Here is a 24432-nt window from a genome sequence, read left to right on the forward strand (position 1 = left end):
AGGCACAATACCAACAACAGTGCAGCATATTTTTCTGATTAAGCCAGCAGATATGCTTCAACCCTGACCTGGCCAGGGTACCCCTAAGACTGAGAAGGGAATTCAGCTGTTGTGACCTAGTCTTATCCTTGGCACTCTGGTGAGGCCATGAGCAGAAATGGGACCAAGTGCTAACCACATGTGGGTCTTTTCTACTGCAGAAACTCATGCCCCACCCTCAGCAGGAGTAACAGACTACTTACAGCCCATCTGCCCTGGGAGAGGTACCAGCATAACTATGAAAACAATATAAGCTAGCCAGAAAAAAGCATTTTTACTCCACAGTAGAAGTGTCCTCATGGAGACTTACACCAGTATACTTCTACTAGTCTAGTTGTGCCAATAGACTTCCCCATATGGACATGCCCCAGCCAATATATTTGCAGAGATATATTTTTAAATGGCTCAAGGCTTGGTTTGAAGAACATCTAAGTATGTTTGGAAAAGCCCCATTTCCAGAATGCCCTCTTGGTGGATCAGCTAAGAAAGATGAACATCATTTGAACAGGGACACAGAGGATCCAACCACAATGAACCTGATGACATTATTATAAAATAATTGGAACTACCCAATTAACTAAACTTGCCCTCCTGGGAAGACTTCTTCATCTTCTCTGCAGTTGAATGAAGACTCAGGCACACATTGTAGAGGAAGCAAGAACAGGCCTGATTCAAAGCAGGGTTGCTTGAAAGAAGGACAGAAAATACAACAAGGAAGGATATCTTGGTCAGTTATATTCTCACCTGCCTCATGGCATCATACATTTATATGCCAGAAGACTGGACCTAAGGGCAAAGACTTAGTGCATGTAACAAGAGCAGGGGCATGTTCAAGAGCTAATGCTGCAAAGCAGCAAAAAATTATCTGAAAGGTTAGGACTGACTCTCCTAATCAACTCCCTCCCTCCCTTGGCTGGGAAACCCCTAAAAAACAGGGCTTCCCTACCACTTTCATAGCATGGACTGTCACATTATAATGCAGTGGCTCATGAATCACCTGCTCTGCTATTGCCCATCACAGGGTACCTCCTCTCCCATTCACACTCGCAAACACTGTCTTAGTCACACACCAAAAACGACAGGCCTGGACAAGCCACCTGCACTGAGCTACTACTTGGAGAAAAGTAGCTACAACTGGATACAATGTAAGCTAATACCACATGGTTAGTCAGCCCTCTGCAAATAATTGTAAGTGCACCATGAGTCAGAGGCCATAACGTGGGAACTGCTGCTGGACCGGATCCAGCTCTGTGTGGTCTGTTAAGAGTTCTTGCCTCTCCCTTCCCTACTGATGACCTCACCCACAATATCAGGAGCATGCAGTGTTCCTGGAAAGCCAGAGCTCAGTAGGGCAGAACTCACTGTAGCTTCTCCTTTCTATGGCCTCCAGTGTTGTTCCTCGATCACAGCAGCACCATTCTGACTGTACACATCTTGTGTCTTGCATCAAGTTTTCATGGTGCTTTGTAATTCAGCTTTACCATAAATGCTCAGCTGCTTGTCTCCGCCCACCTGACTTTTCCTTTCTAATTACTGTTCAGGTCTTGCAACAAATGAAAAAGAATGATGGTTCCAGGACTGAGGCATCCCCTTCTAATTCAGGTGCAAAAATAAGGTAAGATGTTTCCTATGCTTTCTCCTGGAAAAGTCTTAGTTTAGTTGCCTACCTCTGTCCAGAGCAGAATTTGACCTTCAGCTCCAGTGTCAGTCGGATGAAAGAGGAGGACACTAGGAGGAAGGCAGTGGTGAAGGACACTAAAAATACAATGGAAGCACAGAACATCTAAGGCAGGGGGTCCCATGACCAGCCCTGGCCTCTCAGCACAGCAGCTGGCAAAGGCAGCAAGTCGCCCCAAACAGAAGGCATCTTGCAAGCCTTGCTCTCTCAGAGGATCCACAGGCAAATCATCTTTGCAGATTTTGGAGGGGGGCAGTATCTGATTCACTGGCTCTACAGGTCCTGGTGGGAAGGGAGAAGTAAGCTCCACCACGTGTATAAAGTCAAAGGAGGAGAATTAAGTACCCTTGCATCCCTAACCCAGGAGGGCATAAAGAAGACACACTCAGAGGCACTCTACATAGGAACTACTGCACCAAGAGAGAGCTTTTTGGTACATCTAACATGAGCTCCTGTCTACAATGGCCAATCCTGGGTGCTTCCAAGGAAGCAGTGCTGTTTTCATGATACACCTTGCTAAAGTAAGATCCCTTCCATCACACAACAGATTTTGTTTGGATTCCTAGTTTTTATCTTAGAGAATGTAAGCACCACAGACACTATGCTTACTTCAGCAAATGCCCTGTCCTCCCACCCCATGTGAAATCTTGCTAAACTACTTCAGTAATATCCATCAGCAACAAGTTCCACAGAATAAACAGGTTGTTTATTATGCAAAAGCAGCACAGTGACAATGATGTAATTGCCTGGCATACCCAGCTTTCTTGAGAACTTCTCACACATGTTTGGCACCATGGTGAACAGGGTGTTAAGGGTTGAGATGAAAACCTCCATCAGAGTTGGGCTGACAGTCTGTTCAGAATACTTCTGTAGGAAAAAGACATTCTCAACAAGCAAGCACCATATCCCCTTGTGACAAGAAACATACAAACATTCCCAAAAGGAAACAGTGATTTTTTCCAGTGGTTCCCAGGTGTGCCAAGCCAGACAAATATGCTTGACTAGCAACCCCTGTCCCAAGACTGCTGACAGAAAGTGCTCTGTCTCAAACAGCAGCCTATGCTAGGTCCTTCACAGACTTAATACCTTCCTCCCCTGTGAGCAGTGTAATAAATTATGCAAGATTGTGTACTGGGATTCACAACCTTTCACCTGAGCAGGCTGCAGCTTGCGGCCTAGCCTTTGCTTTGGGCTGCAAGTTTCTGCCCCTCCCCACACTCCAAGCAGCCAGCTGCCAGATATCCAACCACTCTGCAGCGAGGATAAGCTCAGATGCTGTAGAGCAGCAGGCTCTGCAGTGGATGCAGAGAGGGTGGGTGGCACAGGGCAGCTCCGTGACATCGATCTCCCATGCCAAATTGGACCTTGGGTCATAGGTTGCCAAACTCATGCTGTACACTAATTGCAGGATGTTTCTTCCTGATCCCAGCTGGTAATCAGTTAATGGCCCAAGGCACAAGGATTGATACTGCAGTATAAAACACTTAAGCAGGTAAGGCAAGCAGCAATCTAAATTTCCCAAATCCCACTGATTTCAATAGTTAAGGCACTACCCTCTTCTAAAATACCACAATGTTGCAACCTACAGAGTAAGGTGAGTGTAAGGCACCTAAAACCCTAGCCCCTACTGCCTTGTGAGTATTCCTTGGTTGGAGAAGGACTAAGGGACATCACCCTAACAGAAATGCACCCTTGCTGGTGTTAGGCAGTCATCAGCAGGACTTATCTGTTGCTCTCTGGCAGAAGCTACAGCCTTCAAGGCACTGATCCTCTGGACTCAGTCTGGCCTTTGAATTCTGTTTCAATGGTCTAAACGGGGGATGGTAGGCCTTGGGCAGCCTCCACTACTCCATACACTTGCCTAGGTATACACATCAAAGGTCTTGGTATGATGGCTGCAGGACTCTGTACAAGCAGATTCATCAGATACCTGACTAGACCTCTTGCACCATGATCCACGATGGTTGCCTACTAAACCAATTTAAAAGTACCTGCTAATTTGTGTAGGAAGAGCCAGCTCGCAGTTTTCCACACTTCATTAATGATCATTACAATGGTGCCCAGAACTCCCTAGCTTCTGTTCAGCTGCTGACTCTTCATGCAGACTGGTTATGTCTTTTCTCAGAGCATCTTCTCCTAACAGAAGCTGTAAAATTGTCAGGATCTGGGGCTTAGTCCATGGCCACATAAGACTGAATGCAGCCCATCTTGTCTGATCTCAAACACTAAAAGTTCCTGGGCCTAGCTAGGACTCAGATGGGGGCCTCGCTAGTATTCCTGGGGGCTGGAAGCAAAACAGCAGCTGCCAGCTGCTACAAGGCTTCTACCAGCAGACAGCAGCTGGCACGGGGAAGCCACCCCAGCACATACACACCTTCACAGCTCCACTACAGCAACTGGCAGCTGTACCAGCAGGGTGTGCAGTGCATCCTGGGTGGAGGGCAGCTGTTAAAGAGCCACTGCAGCTAGCAAAAAGCACAGACCTACCTACACGTGCTTTATGTTGGTTACCTGGCGGTGGTGGAAGCCTTGTATCACTCACGGGGCTGACGCTGCTCTGACACTAAAACGGACAGGTCCTGTCCATTCTGTAGGGTAGACCTGGCCCTAATCAGCTGCATGACTGACTAGCACAGCACTGACAGTGGTTGAGATGGGCCAAGGATTAACAGCCCATTCCACGTCAGGCAATTTACTGCCACAGGAACCTGCTATATGCAGCATGGACTGTATTTTTAATTTTTATTCTAGACAGAATCACTCTAAGTGTTATCCCAGTTCAGCTACTGAGACCCAGAGTCAACAAAGCAGTGAATGGCAGACTTACATGTTTAAGCACATGTGTATATTCCACTGATGGACTTGTACATCAGTGCCTTGTTGAATAGAGATAGGCATAAGCACTTACATGCTCTGGTCTGAAGCCTGTCTCTAAAGAGTTTAGTGATAGATTTGTATGAAGCACAAGATATAGGTGTAACAGCCCACTCCTTTTTTAAAACCTCATCCTTTCCTCTATCAAGCTCTGAGCCTAAATAATGTCCTACGATTGTAAGTTCCATGGGTTAATTGATACACTGTGCAAATAGATGAAAAAAAGGAAATTGCAAATGCCTAATTCTGTTGCTTTCCACGATAGTGCCAGGTTTTGAAAGAGGAACTGAGGAAAAGCAGTGCACATATCCATCACCTCCAGCAGCAGCCAGACCTGCCTTTCATTACATAATTTGGGAGGCTTAGCTATGGCAGAGATTACAAAGTTGGGAGATATTTGGCTGTTCTGTACAAGGAGGTGCTTCAAAGCATTTACCCTCTGGATTTCTCTCTTCCCTTTCCCATAAATCAAATCATTTGGTATTTGTTCAGTGGTGAGTCAGGATACACTACAACCCTACTTGCATGAACATGATGCACTGGTTTACCCTCATACTCCTATTTCCCCACAAAGATTCCTTTCAGTCATCTCCCATGAACATCCAGGCAACTCAGGCAATCCAATCCATGTGCCTGAGGGACAGAAGTCACCCTACCATGTGTTTGGAAGTCACCCTACCATGACTAGAGGGATGCAAAGATGGTCACAAATCCTCAGCAGAAATGCAGAGAAGTTGCTCAGGGTATTCTCACTCTCTGAGCTGGGAGCAGTAAAAGCATTCTCCTGAGCTGAGGGATCACTTTGACATTCCACTGCCAACCTGCAAATACACATGAAAGTATCAGTAAATGCATTCTCCTACTTGGTAGGGGAGCCATGATGTGCTACATTCTATAAGGCCTTTTATCCCAAAAGACCTTAGAGCACTTTGCATGTTGCAAGTAAGGAAATCTGTCAGTAACATGTAGCTGCCCCTTGTGTAAAACCAGACAGCCAGTCAGAGCCAGCAATGCTACTCAAGAGTGTCATGGAAAAGGAAAAGAATAACAACTTCTCCAAATTAAACTCCTGCTGCAGGAGTCAGGGGACATAGTTAAGTTAAATGTACTTAATCAGTCTGGAATTTCTCCAGAACACACAGGCTAATGCCTTAAAGCTTACAAACATTGCCAAATAGTATTTTAACAATCCTAGATGGCTGGGATCCCAGCTTGACTTCTCAGCTAAGAGAAAGCCTGATAGAAGCACGGCGCCTCCTCACACCACTCCCACACATCCTTTCACCACACACCAGAAAGAGTACCTTTGCCTGAATAACTACTGCCAGATCAAATCAGTGGCATGAGACTGAGTAATCTGAGTAATCTTTTATACCCACAGCCCTGGTTTGAAAAACAAGTTCAGGTCCTCTCCCTGACTGCCTCAGCTCAGAGGAGAAATCACTCCCTCAGACCAAACTGGAAGAGAAGCTGCCTACAGTCTCCTCCAAGGGCTCCTATTTGCAACAACAAGCCAGAAATACAACCAACAAGTATGACAGCTAAATCCAGGCACACATTTGTTAACTGGCTACATTTCCTCTAGTCATGAAGAGGGACTGCATGGCTCAGCAGGCTGGAAATGGAGTCCAATTTGCCACCCACCTTCCACCAATTCAGATTGAATCACTAGAGTTGGTTAGTGACCAAAGTTGGTTAGTGTTATTTTCCAACACTTTAAGGACCTGTATGCAGTCAGCTGGTGGGTATCAGTCTAATTTCTAATGGGACTGGTGAACATGTCACAAAACCATCCCCCCAAACCAGTGCTAAGTGTGGCCTTCACAGTGCTTCAGCAAAAAGGCCAAGGACTGAACAGGCCACTGGGCAGCAAATTCCAGAGAAGCAGTCTCCCTGACCAAAGTAAAGTCCCCAGGAGGGCCCTTGCTTTGCAGCTGCCTGCAATTCACATGCTCTGTAGATAGAGAATTTGAGTCTCCATTGTGTCACCTTTCAGCAACACCACAATATCAATGGCACTTAATATTAAAAAAAAATTAAATTAGTGCAGGTGGCTAAGCCTGCTCTACCTTCTGGCTACCACATGGCTGATACACCAAACAGCAGCTGTTCTGTAGATGGTATGTATGCAACATGAGATGCACTTACCTTCACGTAAAAGTGAAGAGAGACTGAAAAGACTGCTAGTGAGTACTGTGTGTGTGGGAGGAGAATCGCTGACTGAACCAGGAACAACAGGACTCCCCTTTTCAGCTCCTCACCTGCAAGCATTTCTGAAGCCGTCCAAGGTGCTGAGCAGGAATTGCCCCTGCCTGAGGAGAGCTCTGGTCTGGTTTCTGTTTCCTGAGTGACTCTGAGCTACTGAGAAGAGGAGGTCACCCTGTTACAAGAGGAAAGCAGGGATCTTGTGCAACAGAAGAACTCTCTTCTATAAAGCCACGAAATGAGCCAGCAAGCTCCATTTATTTAGCTAAGCTCATTTCACTTGCAGATTGGTACCTTTGTGTTGAATGTTATTGCCACAGTCAGCTTCCCTTTAAAGGTTAGACACAGAAAAGACCTATTAGATATTGCTATGCTCCTCAAGCAACACAATATTTAAATAGCTTCAGTGATAAGCCTCCTGACACATCCTCAAGCTGGATGCCCACCTTCCATGTTCTTTGAATTGTGTTTCGTCCTGTTACTCCTTACACAACCTTCAACAACTCCTCTCCCATCAATCTACTTGTAAGACCTTTGTGTTGCTCTTTAGACTCCAATTCTACAGCTGATTCTGCACAGATGTCTCCACACAGAGTCCCTACAACTTCGACAAGGAGTTCACTTATGTTTAGGCAGCTGCCGGGTCAAAGCATTAGTCACTCAGCTAAGTTAAGGCACACATCAGTCTTCCTCCAGCCCCTGGATCATTTGCATTACTCCTTGTGGATTCTTTCCAGCTGGACAGCAATAAAAAAGTTATGAGTTGGTGCCCAAGTGAATTCCTTTCCCATTGGATGCTAAGGCATCTTCCACCGCACTGTAAGTAGCACCATTTTCTGCTCCACTCCAGTCAAAACATACCAGGATCCAGTCTCCTTTTCTACAGCCTATTTTCCCCTCTATTAAAAATCCACTGTCCTAATGAAGCACGTAACTCAGTCGAAGCAAATCAGCCTCTAAGCTCCAACCAAGAAGTGAGAAACAACATCACTATCCCCAGCATGCTAAGGCCCAGACAGCAGAGGCCACACAAGCCAGACCGTGCATAATTCTCATGACAGTTCAGCATGTCCTGCGTAATCCTACATTTCTGTCAGGTACTTCTCCCATCATGAACACACTTGTGATTTAGGCCCATGCACATGTAAATCTCAAACAGAGACTCTCAGCCTTCATTTTGATGTTCAGTCACTTGAAATCACTGCTCCTCTTCAGGTCTGGCCTGGAAATACAAGTGCCAGAAAGAGGGAAGGACCTGGAATCCAAACAGCTGCTGGGAGGGACCACAAACCCCAAAAGGCAACTCTGGTCTGAAGGCAAAGACATTGCAACACACATGGCAGAGGCAGCATGCAATGATGGTGCCCAGAACCTGGGGTGGCTTGAATTCCCTTGGAACTAGCAGGGCTAGGGAGGAAGCCAGCTAAGCCCAGAGGAAAGGAATGCCTTGAACAACTTGGTTACAAGCTTCTCCCCTCTTGCACTGATCTGGCAGCAGCAAAAGAAGCTTCCAAAGGGGTCCATACCCAGCCTCTCTCACCTAGACAGACAGGTCAGTCCACACTGGGGCCTTTCTGAGAAGAAAAATCAAAGGGAAACTGTGGGGATCGCTAAGGGTGACCCACCACCCCCCATGGGATAAGAAGACTGAAATGTGCATGCATATGGCAGCCAGGTACCCTGCTAAAAGGGCCATTGCCCACTCTCTGCCAAGGAGCAGCAGTGTGACTTACTGCAGGCCTTCTGCTACTGCATGGCAAGGAGAGGTCAGCACATCGCTTCAGCACAGCTTCCATCAGGGTCTGCAGCTCTTCATATGGCATTGGGGGGGAACTCAAATGGTCCTTCCTGCAGAAACAGGGGGAAAGGAAGAAAACAATGCGCGACTTGGAAGAAAACTTTGAGCAACCACATTGGGGACAGTGCTGTCTGGAAAGCCACAACATGGTACACTTTGCATGGCCAAGACCTTATCTAATAGCAGCACGCCTCACCAATGCACCTCAGCCAGTGTGGCAAGGCCACACAATCCAGGACCAGTGCCTCCACAACCCTATGACAGGGCTAAAAGCGACTGTGATTGAGTCAGGGCTTGTGTGTCTATAATCAAGAGTGGGACTGTAGCATGTGTAGATATACCCCAAGCTAGCTATTATCTACCCAGCCTGAATAAAGCTGGCCAAAGACCCTGGGTTCTTCCCTGGGCAGCTAAGCTGTGCCTACAACCATGTTGCTGTAGCTTCATCACTACTGCTACCAGAGCAAGCTAGAAGAACACTATATCAGATACAACTACACACACTGGAATCACACCTGTGACTGCAGAATAAGCACATCCTCACACAGACCAAGCTGCAGCTAAAGAGGCCAAAACGAGTAAGATGTACACATGAAGTCTAAGCTATGTCTCTTCTGAAAGAAGCCTACCAGATTTCCACCCCCCTCCTCCCCCACCACTCACCTCAAAAGAGCAGCCACAGCTTTCACAGCCTCTGCTGCTACTTCCAGCACCGGGCAGTTGACTGCCTCCATAAGAACACTAATGGCATTTTTGCACATGGCATGGTTTGTGAATAACTTGATTTCCCTCGGCTGCCTGCAAAGGGTAAACAAAGAACAAATGGGTAAAGATTTGCCACTGCTCCTGCTTGAAAAGAGACAGAGAGAGAGAGAGAGAGAGAGAGAGAGAGAGAGAGAGAGAGAGAGTGTGTGTGCGTGCGTCTAAATACAAGAAAAATACAATGGTGTCCTCTCCTTGCTCCCCAAAATATACACCTGAACCTTGTGATGTCAGTCACACTATCAGGGACTCACATGATTGAGGCCCCAAGAACTGCCTTGAGATGGTTATGCTGTATAAGAGCATTGCACAGTCTAATATTTTTCTTTCAAACTTTCACACGGTTGGTGGGCTGTTGGCTGCTGGGTCATAACTCCTCTCATGATAGGTGTTTGTCCAAAGGGATGGAGATTTGCCAAGGTGAATAATCCAAATGTCCAGATGGCTAATTGACTGGATCAGCAAATATTGAACTGGACACTTCATGAGAAACCCACTCTCCCCCAAGATACTTATTTGCATTTTTTTCTACTTAGGCTTTTATACTGGGCTCCTTTTTCTGATACTTGCATGCTCATCTGAACATGCATGTTTCAAAATACCTAAATAGATGTCCTACTTCCACGGAGCTTGGCAATGGACTGAAACTGAAGATAACTTTCCTTACAGTACTGTGGTGCTGCTAACTGAACTTAAAAAAAAATCTTTTTAGTAAGTTGTAACCAAGCCTTTTTTTCTGGTTAGTTCATACAAATGAGAGTTGGTGATCAGATCCTCTCACAACAGAGTACACCAGAGCTGAGATGCTCAATCTTTTTGTTAACATGTAATATTGCAATGCACCCCTATGATTCCACATTAGAGGGAATGGAAACAGTAATGCTTTGGGTCACTACACCATGACCTGCCCAACTACCCAAGAGAGGCCTCAGAGGTGTTCTTCATTTTGTCGTTTTTGTTCTGTTCTTCCATTTACATTTCTGCCTCATTCCTTCCTTGTGTTCCCTTTGGAATTTTGGTGCATGCGCCCCAGATTGACAATCACTGCAGTAAACTATTTAGTGTTCAGGGCCTTTATTGATGTTACAACACAAGGAGTAAGCATAAGTGAGTGCAGTACACTATTTCATCACCCCACACCTCTGCACCCAAGACCCAGGCAAGAGCTAAGAACAGCAAGTTGGACAGAGGGTGGGGGAAATGCCCCTTGGGTGGGTTGGGGTCCATGGCTGGTTAGGGATTATGGTATTTACACAAAACCTCAAGTTTTTCTCTTAGCTTTCTGATGTTGTTAAAAATGTGCTTTACACCTGTTTCAAACAACAGCCCCTTTGAGGAAAAGCTTCACTGACTGATTTGAGGGGGATTTCTGCTGACTTATTCAAACAGTAAAAACAGTACTGCAATACAATGTATTGCAACATCATTTGGGCCTGGAGAAAGTGTGAGACAGAAGGGGAACAACCTTGTGTAGGCTGGCTGACTGACCATGAACTACAAATCCCAGAGGCACCTGGAAGCAGGAAGAGGAAGTGACAAGAAACCCTGCAGTGCCTTGCTGCTGGACTGCAAATCCCAGAAAACTTTGGGGGCAGGAGGAAGAGGTGGTGACCTCTGAGCCTTGGCTGGCTGTGCCACAAAACTTGGATGATATGTGGTGCCTGCTGTGAGATGGACTGAAGGAGAGGGAAGCCTCTGCACAGCATAGATGAGCTACAGACTGACTGCGCATGATTCCCGACCTACAGACCTGCACAAAGCAACTCTGAACTAAAGGCTGGTTCTTGGAGACACCTCTGGAGGTGGGCAGGGGACCCTATGTGCTGAATGCATGAACCCCAGCAGTACTGACCACCACCTGTATACTTGCCCTCTAAGTGTATGTTTTTGTACTTTGGATACCTATGTACTTGTATTTGGCCCTTCCCATTGGCCTGTGATCCTAACCCCTAGGACACTCAATATAAAGTAAATCCTAGCACTTCCACAAACCCCTGCAGTGTCAGGAACAATCACTACAGCCAGTGAGGGATATACTTTTTATTGAGTGTCCTAGGGGTTAGGGTCACAGGCCAACAGGAAGGGACAAAAACAAGTACATAGGCATCTCAAGTATAACAATATACATGTAGAGGGCAAGTAAACAGGCAGTGGTCAGTACCATTGGGGTACATGCATTCAGCACTTACATCAGCATATGTTAACATTTAGCAGAAAGTGAGAAAAGAGAATGATGGGTACCACTGATACTCCAGCCCAGTGTGTCTCTTCTACCTGAATGCAACACAAGTGGAAATGAGAGCCTGTTTAATACCGAAGAAGGGGGCTAACATAATCCATTTGTTCATGCTGATGCTACCAGGAAGACTGCACTCACTGGTGGTCATAGCAGAAAGTGAGAAAAGAGAATGATGGGTACCACTGATACTCCAGCCCAGTGTGTCTCTTCTACCTGAATGCAACACAAGTGGAAATGAGAGCCTGTTTAATACCGAAGAAGGGGGCTAACATAATCCATTTGTTCCTGCTGATGCTGCCAGGAAGACTGCACTCACTGGTGGTCATGTGTGTGATCTACACAAGACAGTTTTATCTGAAGTCTTCAATTAGACCCCTTTTTACTGAACCAGGCCTCGCCCTTACCCCCTGCTTGTACTCAACATCTGCATGGCAACATCTGCATGAATGAGCCAGAAGGCAGTTCATTACCGTTTCAGTATTTCAGTGAATAGCAGGAGCCCCTGCTTGTGCAGCTCCACATTGTTCAGTAGCAGGATCTCTCTGAGACTTCTCACCAGAGACTCAATGCCTGCAAACATGGAAGGGGAGTAATAAGGAGTGTGCTCTCACACACACAGACCAACAATCCAGAAAGGGACTTGCAAATACCATGGCACCACAGAATACACCAGATACTCTCCTGCCTGCCAACTTGCCTCCCCTTCCATTTGGGAAAGTCACATCTGGAGACAGGAAGAGAATTTGGTCTCAATGGTTTAGTCAGTCCTTGTCCTCTCTGTAGAGACAGCCAGCAAAGGCACCACAAAGGCCAAACAGGATGTTGGTCTTTGTAAGGTCAGCACAGGCCCATTAGGAACTAGACTGAAATCTCACACTTTCATGTCACAGAAGTCCTCAGCCAGGAATAATTTCCAGTCACCGTCATCCTGATTTGGAATGAGTGACCTTACAGGAAAGGGTTCTGCAATCCCACCCCAATGTCAGAGGTACCAAGTCCCCCAATGGGTGCTTGTACACATGATGATATATATAATACTGCAATAACTTTGCAGGTCAGAAATCACCTACCATAAACTGTGTGACACTTGGAAAAAAAAAGCCACTCCTCTGTTAGAAGTAGCAGGCAGCAGTAAACTGACCAGATGAGAACTTCGCTAGTGCAGGAGAGGCAGTCAAACAGGAACTCTGCAAACACACAAAAAATTAAAACCCCAGGGAAAACAGAACCTGCATACAGCATGGAAAAATTACTCCTAGATTTGAGGAAAGAGGAACAGGAAAACTAACAAGAACAGCTAGTACTGGCAACAGAGCTGCTGGCTTTCTTCAGCTTAAGTGAGAAGAGCTGCAGTACAACCTGTGGAGAAGGCCAAGAGAAAGTGAGAAAGGAAATGATGATGGAAATACCATCTTCAATATAAAACAACTCCTGAAGGCTTGCGGATAGCCCTTCTTCCAGCATATAGTTAGCAAGCAGCTTTGTCACAGCTCTACTAACCCTCCCTCCCAAACTTTTATATAGCCAAACAAGGGGCCATACAAAAGCAACACGATTCATTTTTTCTGGGGCAATGGAAATTAAAATATTATATCAGCCTGGGTCTGCTTCCTGGGCCCAATGCTGAGCTGAATTACACCCTGAACATAACCCCACTTAAGTCCATGAATGGTACAGGGTTTAATTCAATGCAGAAACTGGTTTGTTTGGGTTCTGCAGCTCTGATACCACAGGCTGAAATCTCCTCAAAATACCCAGTCTAAAGAGGGATGGAACCGTCAGTCCTTGGACAGACAACTTCAAAGGAAAAGCTAGATACTGTGAAAAATATTTAGCAGTTTGATAAAGAGTGCTCTGAGTCACTGGGGGGCCTATAATTTCACTATGTTGCCAGCCATGTGGTGCAACTGGAAATGACATCTTTCAGACGAGATATAAGGTCATTTACAGATTAAAAAAAATATCCCCTAGCATCTTTTGCAAAAGGAATTGTGGAAGTTGATCTACCCAAATTACAACTCCAGACATTCTGTCTTCCTAAACCTCCTTCTATAGTTTGTCCAAACTCATCCTTCAATGCTGAATATTCCTGATGGTGCAGAATGGCTGCTTCCCCAGATTCCCTCTGAGGTGGCTTCATCCCATAGAACTACACTGACAAGTACAACCTGCAAAGTGCTTTGAGACCTGTGGGTGACAAACCCTATGGAATTACAAGGGATTACTGTCTCTTCACCTGGAATGTCTGCATGGATAAAGGCAGGAGCATATTTGACTGGAGAATGCACCAGGACAGCAGCCATACACTGAGTGCTTGCCACCTGTAATGTCTCATCCCTGGACAGCAACAGCTATGGAAAAGCAAAAACAGGAAGAGGAAGAATGCTATATATATAGCATTTATATATATGGTAAATGCTATAATTAGGGAAATACAAACTAGTTCCAAGTACTAGTTCCTAGTGGATACACAAGTGGTTGATTCATTGCAATCAATGAGTAGTCATCAACAGCTTAATGTTTAGGGATCAGGTGATGTTCCCCAGGGGTCTGGCTTGGGTCCAGGATTGTTTAACATCTTCATTAATGATCTGGATGATGGGACTGAGTATACACTTAGGAAATTTGCAGATGATACCAAGCAGAGTGGAGTTGCAGACCAGCTGGAAGGTAGGGCTAGGATCCAGAATGACCTGGATAAACTGGAGAAATGGTCCGCAATCAATCAAAAGAAATTCAACAAGGATAAGTAGACAGTCCTATACTTGGGACAGAATAATTGCACACACAGATACATACTGGGAAATGACTGATTAGGTTGCCGTACTGAAGGGAAGGACCTGGAGGTTATACTGGACCCTAAGCAGTAGAGGTATACCAGTACATTGGTCCCATATTGGATAAGCACCAATACAAGTAAAATAGAGAGCATCGGTAATCAGCATTTTTTTCTCTGATGTAGCCAATAATGTGGCCAATACATGCCTTGTGCAGGCACGCTGCAGCACAGCAGGCAGATGGCCAGGAGCAAGGCCTGACAGCATAGACAGCAGCATCCAGATAGTAAGTCTGTTGTGGGGGAAGGGAAGGGAAGGGAAGGGAAGGGAAGGGAATGGGCGTGGTGGGGGCAGATGGAGGCCCCCACTCTGAGGGAGGGAGTGGGAGTAGGGCTGGGGCAGGTGCTGCCCAGACGGGGCAGGACAGGGCATGGGATGGAGCCACAGCTCATCCAGAGGGCAACGGGGGGGCGGGCCACGGCTCCTGCCGCTACGCACATCCTGAGCGGGCATTGGTGGGGGGGTGCCCTGGATCTGCACACGGGGCGAGGGCAGGCTGCCACCAAGGGCTGGGGCTGCACCGGACTCTTGCCAGTGGGAGGCCTGGGTCAGGCTGTGCTCGGGGCGGGCGGCGACGGCACTGGGAGAGGAGCTATGGGGAATGGGGGGGCTGCAGCCACCCCAACATTTGCTATAGCCCCTCCAATTCTCCCTCCCAGCGCCACCACTGCCCACCCCAAGCTCAGCCCAGCACAGCCTCCACCAAGGATAGCCTGGCACCACCCTGGCCTCAGCCCGCAGCGGCAACCCACCCTCACCCTGCATGCACATGACCCCCATGCCCTCCCAGGGTGCATGCAACAGCGACAGCGCCCCCCCACCATGCCCCCCGAATGAACTGCGGCTCCATCCCATGCCCCGCCCCGGAAGGGGAAAGCCTGCCCCAACCCCACTTCCACTCCCTCCCTCGCTGCGGGGGCCTTGATCTGTTCCCCCTACGCCCCTTCTCTTCCCCATCCCTTCACCCACAACAGACTTACCAGCCGGATGCTGCTCTCCAAGTTGCCCTGCTGCATATCGGAATCAGATCAGTATCGGCCAATATGGCTCGTTAAAAATCGGCCATTGGTATCAGCCCAAAAATCTCTATCGGTGCACCCCTACTAAGCAGAATATGAGCCAACAGTGGGCTCCTGTTGTAAAAAAAAAAAAAGCCAACAGCATACTGGACTGCATGCATAAGGAGTGTTACCTGCAAATCAAGGGACATGATTCTTCTGCTCTATTTGGCACTGGTGAGACCACACCCAGAGCACTATGTTCTGTTTTGGGTTCCACAATTCAAGAAAAGTGTAGAAAGAGTCTAGCGGAGAACAATCCAAATCACTAGAGGCCCCAGAAACATGATTTATGAAAAAAGGCTGAAAGAACTAGGGCTGTTTAGTCTGAAGAAGTGAAGATTGAGGAATTTGATAATAGTCTTCAAATACCTGAAGAGAGATTATACAGGGGATAAAGATAAACTTTTCTTTGAAGCAGTAGGAGACAAAACTAGGAACAAGGGCCTCAAATGGCCGCAGAGGAAATTTAGGGTGGAGGTTAGGAAGAACTTTCTAACTATGAGGGTGGCCAAGCATTGGGACAGGTTACCTAGAGAAATTATGGACTCTCCATCCCTAGAAATTTTCAAGAGCATGTTAAACAGACACTTGGCTGGGAAGTTTTAGTCAAGGATGGTTCTGCCTTGAGCAGGGGGCTGGACTAGATGACCTTATGAGGTCCCTTCTAGCCCTATTTTCCTATGATCCTATTCCTATGATCTTATAATTTGATTAGTAAAAAAATACCCCTAAACTCCAAGAAAGATCTTGGAAAAGACCAAAATTTAAAACAGGTAAAAAGAAATATTTCTTTCAGAAACACCTAACTCATCAGTGAAACTCACCATTGCAAGGCAACACTGAGGAAAATAACTTGGCAGGATTAAAAAAATATCATTAAAGAAGTTAATGAATAAGAATGTCTTTGTATTGCACTTAGTGATGCTTATGCTTGCAAGAGATATTTTGATCCTCATGCTTCAGAGAATAAATTGAACACCGGTTGGGATGAGAAAGAAATTCCACCCACCTGTGGTATACACTGAACAACTGGTGCATTATGGCGGGGTGGAATCTAGCTTTCACATTTGCTGTTGGGACACAGTATCTCAGTAGCTGAAGTAAAGGTCCTGATAGCAGCATGGCAAATTCTTTGTCTCTAACGATAACCCCTCTCAGAGCAAGGGGCAACCTGACCTGCTGGCAAGTTGGACAGCATGTTATAAGATGGCATATCATCTTTGGTGCTTACCTTTTTGAGCACCAGTGGCAGGGGGGTTTCTCCCTCTAACAAACTGGCACTTTCAGAATCTGCCTCTCTTCCTGAACTACTCATAATAACTGATACAAAGTGATCAGATTTCAGCAGCTCCTTTAGCAAACCTGCAAAGGAAGAGTGGGAAAAAAGCAAGTTGTGCATTAGGGGTGCAGAGGGTTACAAAGCACCACATCATCATGTCCTTGCCTCACCAAGGCAGTGACCTTCCTACCTACATCCATACACACTATAAATTCTCTCTGATCACATTCAGGGCCTCTTTTCTGGCCATGTCCCCATGTGCCTCCATGATTCATCACTTCAGTATGTAATGCTCCACACCCCCAATTCCCTTTGCTATTTCCATTCCCTCTTCACTTCCTATTCCCTTCCATATTGGGTGGACCTTTCAGTTGCAATTGTACCAGTTCCCTGGAACTGCCTGTCCCACTCCTCCTGCCTGAGCTCTCATCTCCAATCTCTTGTTGAAATGCAGCTCAAAACCCACTGTCTCTCCCCATCTATAGCTAGTGACCCACAAACCAGTTCTTCCCTCCACTACTTTACCATCAGCCCTTCGCTCCTACTACTATCCATTCAAGCTACGTGCTCCCCACACCCTCTTCCTTTAACATTCCCACTTCTCTAATTCTTCTGCACTTAAGAATACTGATGTAAATCATAACTGAGAGACTTCAAAGGCAATGCTCCAGAGTGAGTTCAGAAGCAGTGTAGCCAGGGCTGTTAAAGTCAACTTTGAAAGGAGTCAGCATCTATACATGTAAATGACTTATTAGGTTTGCAAGGCAATCAGACTGCTATTCACCTTCTAAAGAGGAGAGCGAGACCATAGTGCAGCTTGCACATGAGCTGTGGGAGCAAGGCTGAGATCCTATATGACATCACTGTTCTACACAGAGCAGTGATTCTGACTGCATTGTCCAGCAACTTTGAGAGAACTGATCTCTGCTCTAACCTGAACAAGAAGCCCCATTACTGGGAAGGTCCCATTCCTCAGATTCAGTCCTGCCACCCCATAAAGTCTTGTCTCTGAAATCAGTCACTATACAGCAGGGGTTAGCTACCTCTTGCTGCTGTGGGCCAGAGCTTGTACCCTGGCTCTCTGGCATTGGTGGCATACATCTGTGGCACAGCTGTGCCACCTGATCGCCAGTTCTGCCATGGGCTAGGTTGGACCTTTGCAGGCCAGATCCAGCCCACAGGCTGCCAATGTTTGCTGCAAAGGACTGTTATATTTCTAGAAAAATTAGGACAACTGATTGGGACAGGTCATGCCACGATGCAAATTGTGGGACTTAAATGAAAGTGACAGCAAAAACTATGGTGTTGGTTATAGCTGTGTTGGTCTAAGGACATAGGCAGACAAAGTTATTTGGGGTAAATGTTTATAAATGTAAATAAATATTTTATTAAACCATCTAAATAGTTGGAAAAAATATTCTTTACAAGCTTTACAAGTTTAAGGAGAGCATACAAACACCAGCAGACTCTCCCCATGCCTGAAGAAGTGCGTTTGTGCCTGAAAGCTTGAAAAGAATAATTTTTCCAACTATTTAGTTGGTCTAATAAAAGATATCACATTTACTTAAAGAACTTTATCAGTAATTACTGTGGGGATTCCAGTAATAAGGCTGGGCTAGGTGTCAGGGGGTGGTGTTCCCTTGTGGGTACCAGGAGGATTCAGCAATGAAGCTGGCTGGGGCTTGTGATTACTGTGTGAGAACAGAAGAGATCAGCAGCTGTGGACACATTCATTCCCCTTCCACAACAATCCAACTAGCTTGCAGGCTGCTATTTCACAAAGCTCTAAGGAATCACCCCAAGTAAAGCACACAGTAAGATCTCAAATCTACCAGTGAAGAACCCTCTCCACCTTATGATCTTTCAGCCATGTCTTACCCATGCAATTAACCTGCAGCTCCTTTGTCTGTGCATTCCCCAGGGTAGCTAGAAAGAGGCCACACAGCTTCTCTGTGAAGTGCACCGAGAGCTTATCTGCACCGATGGAGGAAGAGTACAGCTTGCCATACAGATAGCAGACAGATGCCTTTACACCCTCATTGGGGTACATCAAGCCTGTCAACAGGTGATCCACTAAATTACCTAAAGCAGTGAACAATAAATGGGATTGGTGTCAGAAAACACAGGGACCTGCCATTTCTAAATCAGCCAGTCCACTTCAGAAGACTCCAAAAACTATTGGCATAGTTCTATGCATGCTGGTTGACTTCTTCCCTTAGTCCAGTCAAATATTTTGGGATTTCTTCTGTGACTCTGATCCCCTCTGTGATGCTCTGAGCAGAAACACAGTAGCAATTATCTGTGGAACTCCTTGTTGAGCCACACAAAGGTACATCATCACTGCAAATTCCCATCTTCCATTCAGAAGTTAAGCAGCATCACCTCAACAACCCTATCATGGGAACTGAAGGGAAACTGAACGCCCATCTCCTCCAAGCCAGACAACTGTGACTTAATCATTGAGGTTGGCCTTACCTGAGCAGACAGGCAGGGAGAGGAGACAGGTAAGCTGGGTTCAATTTTTGTCTTTGCCACATATTTTCTGTGATCTTGAGAAAGTTACTTAGTTAAGCATGTGTGTATCTCCACTTTTGCTAGCGCCACACAATGCTACCATGAAACACATTCCCTCATACTCACCATGTGCAATCACTAACATATCAGCAAAGACTGGGATAGCATCAGCCAGCTTGCCCAGGAGAATAAATGTGGGCAGACTGCCTCTCATGGTGGCTGGCTTGTATAACTGGAGAATACAGAGGGAAGAAAAGGAAATGGGTGAGAATGCAGCCCAACATGGGAAATGCATGCAAAAGAGGAAGCATCCCTCTTAAAGAGGGACCTTCTCATTCAGTGGCATCCACTTAGCTGTTTAAGATAAATCGAGGGAAGAGTCTCCATTTATCCAGACAATTCTTCCTGGACAGAACCATCAAGTCTTCTAAATACAGTTCCAATGTCCTAACTCCTGGGTTTTCCCCTGGTGCCACACTCTCATAGAAGGTGTCCCCCAAAGCAGGAAGCCTGCCCACATAGCTGCTGCAGTAACGAGGCAAAAGAGAAACTACAGAGGAAGCCCCACAGCCACAGTATTGTGAAAATGATCAGAAAAGTACCAGGGCGGAAGTCAGCATTGAAAAGGCAACCCCACCTGCCACTGGTGCTCAAAAAGGCAGAGGCAGGACACTTCTGTGGGCCCAGTCACAAAATAACCTAACTTCACAATCCCTCAGATTCAAACTCAAAGAACCATGGTGAGGCAGAGAAACAGCACTAACCTCTTTCTGGCTTTCATCCAACACATAGTGTATGTACTGCTCTGACTTCAGCTTCATGACAAGCATCACCAGCACTGCACAGAGGAACCAGGATCAGTATCATATAGTGATATTTATTTAGAATGTAAGCAAGTGCACAAGGAGCCTTCACAGCAGCTTTCATTAGACCATGCCAATGCTGATACAGCAGGGTGACACCTGGATTCCCTTTGCTATTATTTCTGGCATCCACCCCTTCCCCCAGTTTGATCATTCTCTAGTGATGTCAGAATAATCCTGTGCCCATGACAGCACAGTACATTCTGTGTGGAAATGACCTTCAAGTCACAACTGAATGCGTTAGAACAGGGCTGTCCAACTTCTGAGTGGCTGGGAGCCACAGGTCCCACACTGCACAAACTATATGCCAGGCACCCCCTGCTGCCACACATTGCATAGAGTTCTCAGGCCCCCTAAACTCCTGTCAGCAAGCTCCCTTGGCCATGTGGGCTGCATTGCCCTGCCCCTGGGAATGTGGGGCAGGAAACAGAGGTTGGAGAAGGGAGCAGGAGCCCAGAGACTTTGGCAGCAACAGGAGAGCAATAGGGGGAGCAATGCCTGGACTCAGAGCCCAGGAGCAGCATGTAGCCCATGGGCCACCAGCTGAACAGCCATGCCTTAGGCTTATCAAGCAAACGAGATAAACCAGAATGAGAAAGAGCAAGTCCCTTGCTTAAATCACAGAGACCTTCAATAATTAACGCAAAGGGCAAAATCCCCATAGTACAAAAATCTCTTATAAAAATATGTTCCAAGTCTAGACCAGAATAGCTAACAATCTCTAAATATCATGTAAAAAGACCTAATCTCATGGTAGACACATCCGCTTTCAGACATGGGCATAATATAAAAATAATTTATGCCAGCTGTGGTCATTCCTCAGGCTAAGCCCTATTTCTACAACCTGGTATCCCTACATCTTTGGGTGCTTTTATACCTTTCCATCAGCCCTGCCTCAATTAAGAGTTGTTATTCTTAGCTCATTGCAATTGTAAGAAATCTCTACTCCATCTGTTCCACTGAAAGAACGGAAGTAGAAATTAACAGGATACTACTCTTACTAGATGTCAATAATCAAGGGCTTTACTAAGTAAAACAAGTGAGATGCATGAAGCTAGAGAGCTGCCTTCCCAGTAAGAAATCTGCATGACCTCTTCTGCCAGTTAGTCTGTCCAGCAACCAAAGCCATTTTTTATGCCTTTAGACCATTAATTACCTTTTTCCCCTGTGGAAGAAGGGAAAAATGGAGTTGAATTTCCATTATATGTAAGAGTGCAAAAAAAACCATGTATTCAGCTTAGGCTATGGGGAAGTCAAAAGGACATGACCCAAAACCGCCAGACTAACACAAGACTGGGACTATCCTGTCCTAGTCTAGTAAAAAACAAAAGCTAAGAAAAAAAGTAACCACAAACCAGCCTGCTGAGTCAGCCCAAAATGGGAAGTGACCCCTAAGGTTGCAAGTTAGATGAAAGACCCTAAAAAAAATTATTTTTTTGCTAACATAATCATAAATGGAAAACATGCGCTTTACTAACAAAGTCATGGCAAATGCTGATTGGTTATGTCGTAGCTATGCTTACGATGCCATATTTTCTATATGAACTCGCCTCACCTGTTGTACGGGGTCAGACCTCTTCACAATTCTCCAATTGTGTATGAGTCTGTCCAAAATGCATTCTCTAATAAACCAAGCTTCTGCTGACCTGACCTAAAGTTTGCTGCGTGTGTTTACCATGACACCCGCTTAAACTCCATGGATCTATAAAAATCTTCACAAGTGGACACCACAAAGTTAAACTTCTGGTCTGAGCACATGCATGTTTCAGAGGACTGGTAATGAAGTAGAGGCTTTTAATTTCTTCATCATCAGTTCAAATCTAGACCATGTCACTAGTGACTGAAAATGGTTACTCTCTGTAAAATAAACTGGTCATTGTCCTAGTCCAGCTCTTTAAATTTTTAGGAGGGAAACACCTGCACTGCTAGAGAGCCTGATTCAAAATCCTTTGAAGTCAATGGAAAAAAGCCATTGATTTCAATAAGTCTACAATCAAGCACATGACAATTACGGCACATACAGAGGAAATATTCATATTTGAAGCCCCTTTCCCTGCACTCCGACTCCCTTCTGAACAGGCTTTCAAAGCACCCCCAGCAGTGAAGAGAGCAGCTGCTCTATAGACGTGAAATTGTTCAACTGATATAGACTCCCTTTCTCAAAGCATCAGGGACTGAGACCCAGGATCTTTCTTTCACCTTCAATGGACAGGTCCAGTGCACTGTTGTCTTCCACAGTATGCAACATCCCTGAAAAATCAACCCACAGATAAATGACAGTCACATAACATATCCCTCTATCTGATAGTCAGTGCTGTGGTCTCTAACTTTAAAAGAAGCTGAGGATCTTTCAGGATTCTTTTCCCCATTTATTTACTCTGCTTCACATGGACCCAACCTAACTCCATGGGCAGGGCAGACTGGATGTTACTCCTGTAATGCCAGGGGCACCCAATATCCAATCATGAGTAGCTGAAGTGTGCAGCCTACCTTGCAATCTCCCACCAGCTTGTTGTGTTTTTATTTTTAGAAAGCATAATGTAAAAAATTGTATGATTTTTGCTGAAATATTTGGATCTACCTATGTAGATACATATGTTACCTGCATCAACATGCTGGAGTATCTATAAGTGATATTATTAAATCTACGTCACAAAAGTTCTTTCCAGAACACACCTAACGCATTCCCAAGGATCATAGAAATTAGAGACTGGCTGTGAGGTAGACCTCTTCAGTCTTACATCCATTCCTTGCATGAACAACTCTGTTTGCTCACAGTACTGAAAGTTCCCAAAGGTCTTGCCCAGGCCATATTGAAACATGGGTATTAAAATTTCAAGTGCCAGTGGAGATTATTATAGGAGTTAAATGGAGTCTGTAGTTACAACAGTGTTCCATGCAAATTTAAACGTTCACAGCTGGAATTTAAGATTTGGCATATTATATTAAACCACTGTCACACCTCTGGCTCTACCAGATTAGTCTGCTCACTCATTGTACCACAGTATTTTACAGTGGCCAACACCCTAATCTAAGCTGGTCCAGAACCCTTTCTTTTGACATACCAAATCATGTCTATAGATGCACATAGTCCAGCATTGTGCTTCTGATGTTCCAAAAGGAGAAAGTCCCCCTCCCATCAAACACCTAACCAGCAGAGCAATTCTATGACAATGGGTGCGAAGAAACCAGTTTTACATTCTATTTTAACCCAGTCCCTCCAGAAATGATCTTCTTGCATCTTGAAATAAAATCAATGAGCTGTATTTTGAATATTGTAGTATAAACTTCCTTTCAGTTTCTTCAAGAAATTCCAGCTACACATGCTCCCCAATCCCAGCCCTTCACAACACAACAGCCTACACCTCCGCTCTTCTGATCACTCGCATCTTCCTCCTCCACAGCTGCTTCTGCCTACATTTGTCCTCTAACTCCCTCCTAATTTTAGTCCTTTTCCCAGATTATTTTCTAGTAAGACCACCTTCCACAATGATTCATTTGACCTTTGCAACTGCCTCCCACAAACTCTTCATTCATTCAACCCCTCTTCAGCAGGTATTGCCTTATTACAGCAATGCCAGATTTCCTATTGAGGATCAGGATCCTGCCGTTCTGTGTTATGCAAGCACACAGTAAGTAAAAGACAGTCCCTGCCCCAAAGCCTTTCAGCCATAAACTTATCCAAATGCAGGGAATGGATATTTTAAAAAAATGCAATAAAATTTAAAATGAAATATTTGGGTCTTCATATGTGTTAAGTGCAACATCTGCTGTATCTAGATCAGAATTTCCTGTAAGCTTTCTGGGCAGAGGCTCCTTCCATGCTTGGAAAGGATCAAGTGCGCAAACTGGGCTCAGCATAAACATCTGGGATAAACAGCATAAACAGAGGGAGACGATCCCGATGCGGGGAAAAAGGGGGAAAGGGGACAAGAGGCTTCCTTGGCTGATCAGAGAAATCCAGAGCAGCCTACGGGCAAAAAGGGGGGCATATAAAAAGTGGAAATGGGGAGAGATTACTAAAGAGGAGTATACCTCCTCTGCTCGCGCTTGTAGGGAGGCAGTTAGACAGGCCAAAGCTACCATGGAGCTGAGGATGGAATCCCAAGTTAAGGATAACAAAAAATTGTTTTTTAGATATATAGGGAGTAAAAGGAAGGCCCAGGGTGGAATAGGACCTCTAGTAAATGGGCATAAGGCAATTGCTGATGGACAGGGGGGACAAGGCTGAACTCCTCAATGAGTTCTTTGCCTCAGTGTTCCTAAGCGAGGGGCAAGACAAG

At 45.6% G+C, this 24432-nt stretch overlaps 1 protein-coding gene across 1 annotated transcript in view; it reads right to left on the minus strand.

The window, feature by feature from the left end:
• Positions 1 to 24432, minus strand: part of MEI1 (meiotic double-stranded break formation protein 1) — a 47774-nt gene that overhangs the window by 19904 nt on the left and 3438 nt on the right. The window contains exons 4-18 of the mRNA XM_025208921.1: positions 22349 to 22399; positions 20051 to 20124; positions 19413 to 19518; positions 18651 to 18854; positions 16725 to 16855; positions 13832 to 13946; positions 12666 to 12782; positions 12066 to 12165; positions 9258 to 9392; positions 8530 to 8644; positions 6853 to 6971; positions 5271 to 5412; positions 2473 to 2584; positions 1707 to 1767; positions 627 to 724 (exon numbers count right to left, since the gene is read on the minus strand). Of these exons, the coding sequence (XP_025064706.1) occupies positions 627 to 724; positions 1707 to 1767; positions 2473 to 2584; positions 5271 to 5412; positions 6853 to 6971; positions 8530 to 8644; positions 9258 to 9392; positions 12066 to 12165; positions 12666 to 12782; positions 13832 to 13946; positions 16725 to 16855; positions 18651 to 18854; positions 19413 to 19518; positions 20051 to 20124; positions 22349 to 22399 (1680 nt within the window). The remainder of the gene's footprint in view (positions 1 to 626; positions 725 to 1706; positions 1768 to 2472; positions 2585 to 5270; positions 5413 to 6852; positions 6972 to 8529; positions 8645 to 9257; positions 9393 to 12065; positions 12166 to 12665; positions 12783 to 13831; positions 13947 to 16724; positions 16856 to 18650; positions 18855 to 19412; positions 19519 to 20050; positions 20125 to 22348; positions 22400 to 24432) is intronic.

This window comes from Alligator sinensis, unplaced genomic scaffold (genome assembly GCF_000455745.1).
Source record: "Alligator sinensis unplaced genomic scaffold, ASM45574v1 scaffold215_1, whole genome shotgun sequence".
Classification (NCBI taxonomy): domain Eukaryota; kingdom Metazoa; phylum Chordata; order Crocodylia; family Alligatoridae; genus Alligator; species Alligator sinensis.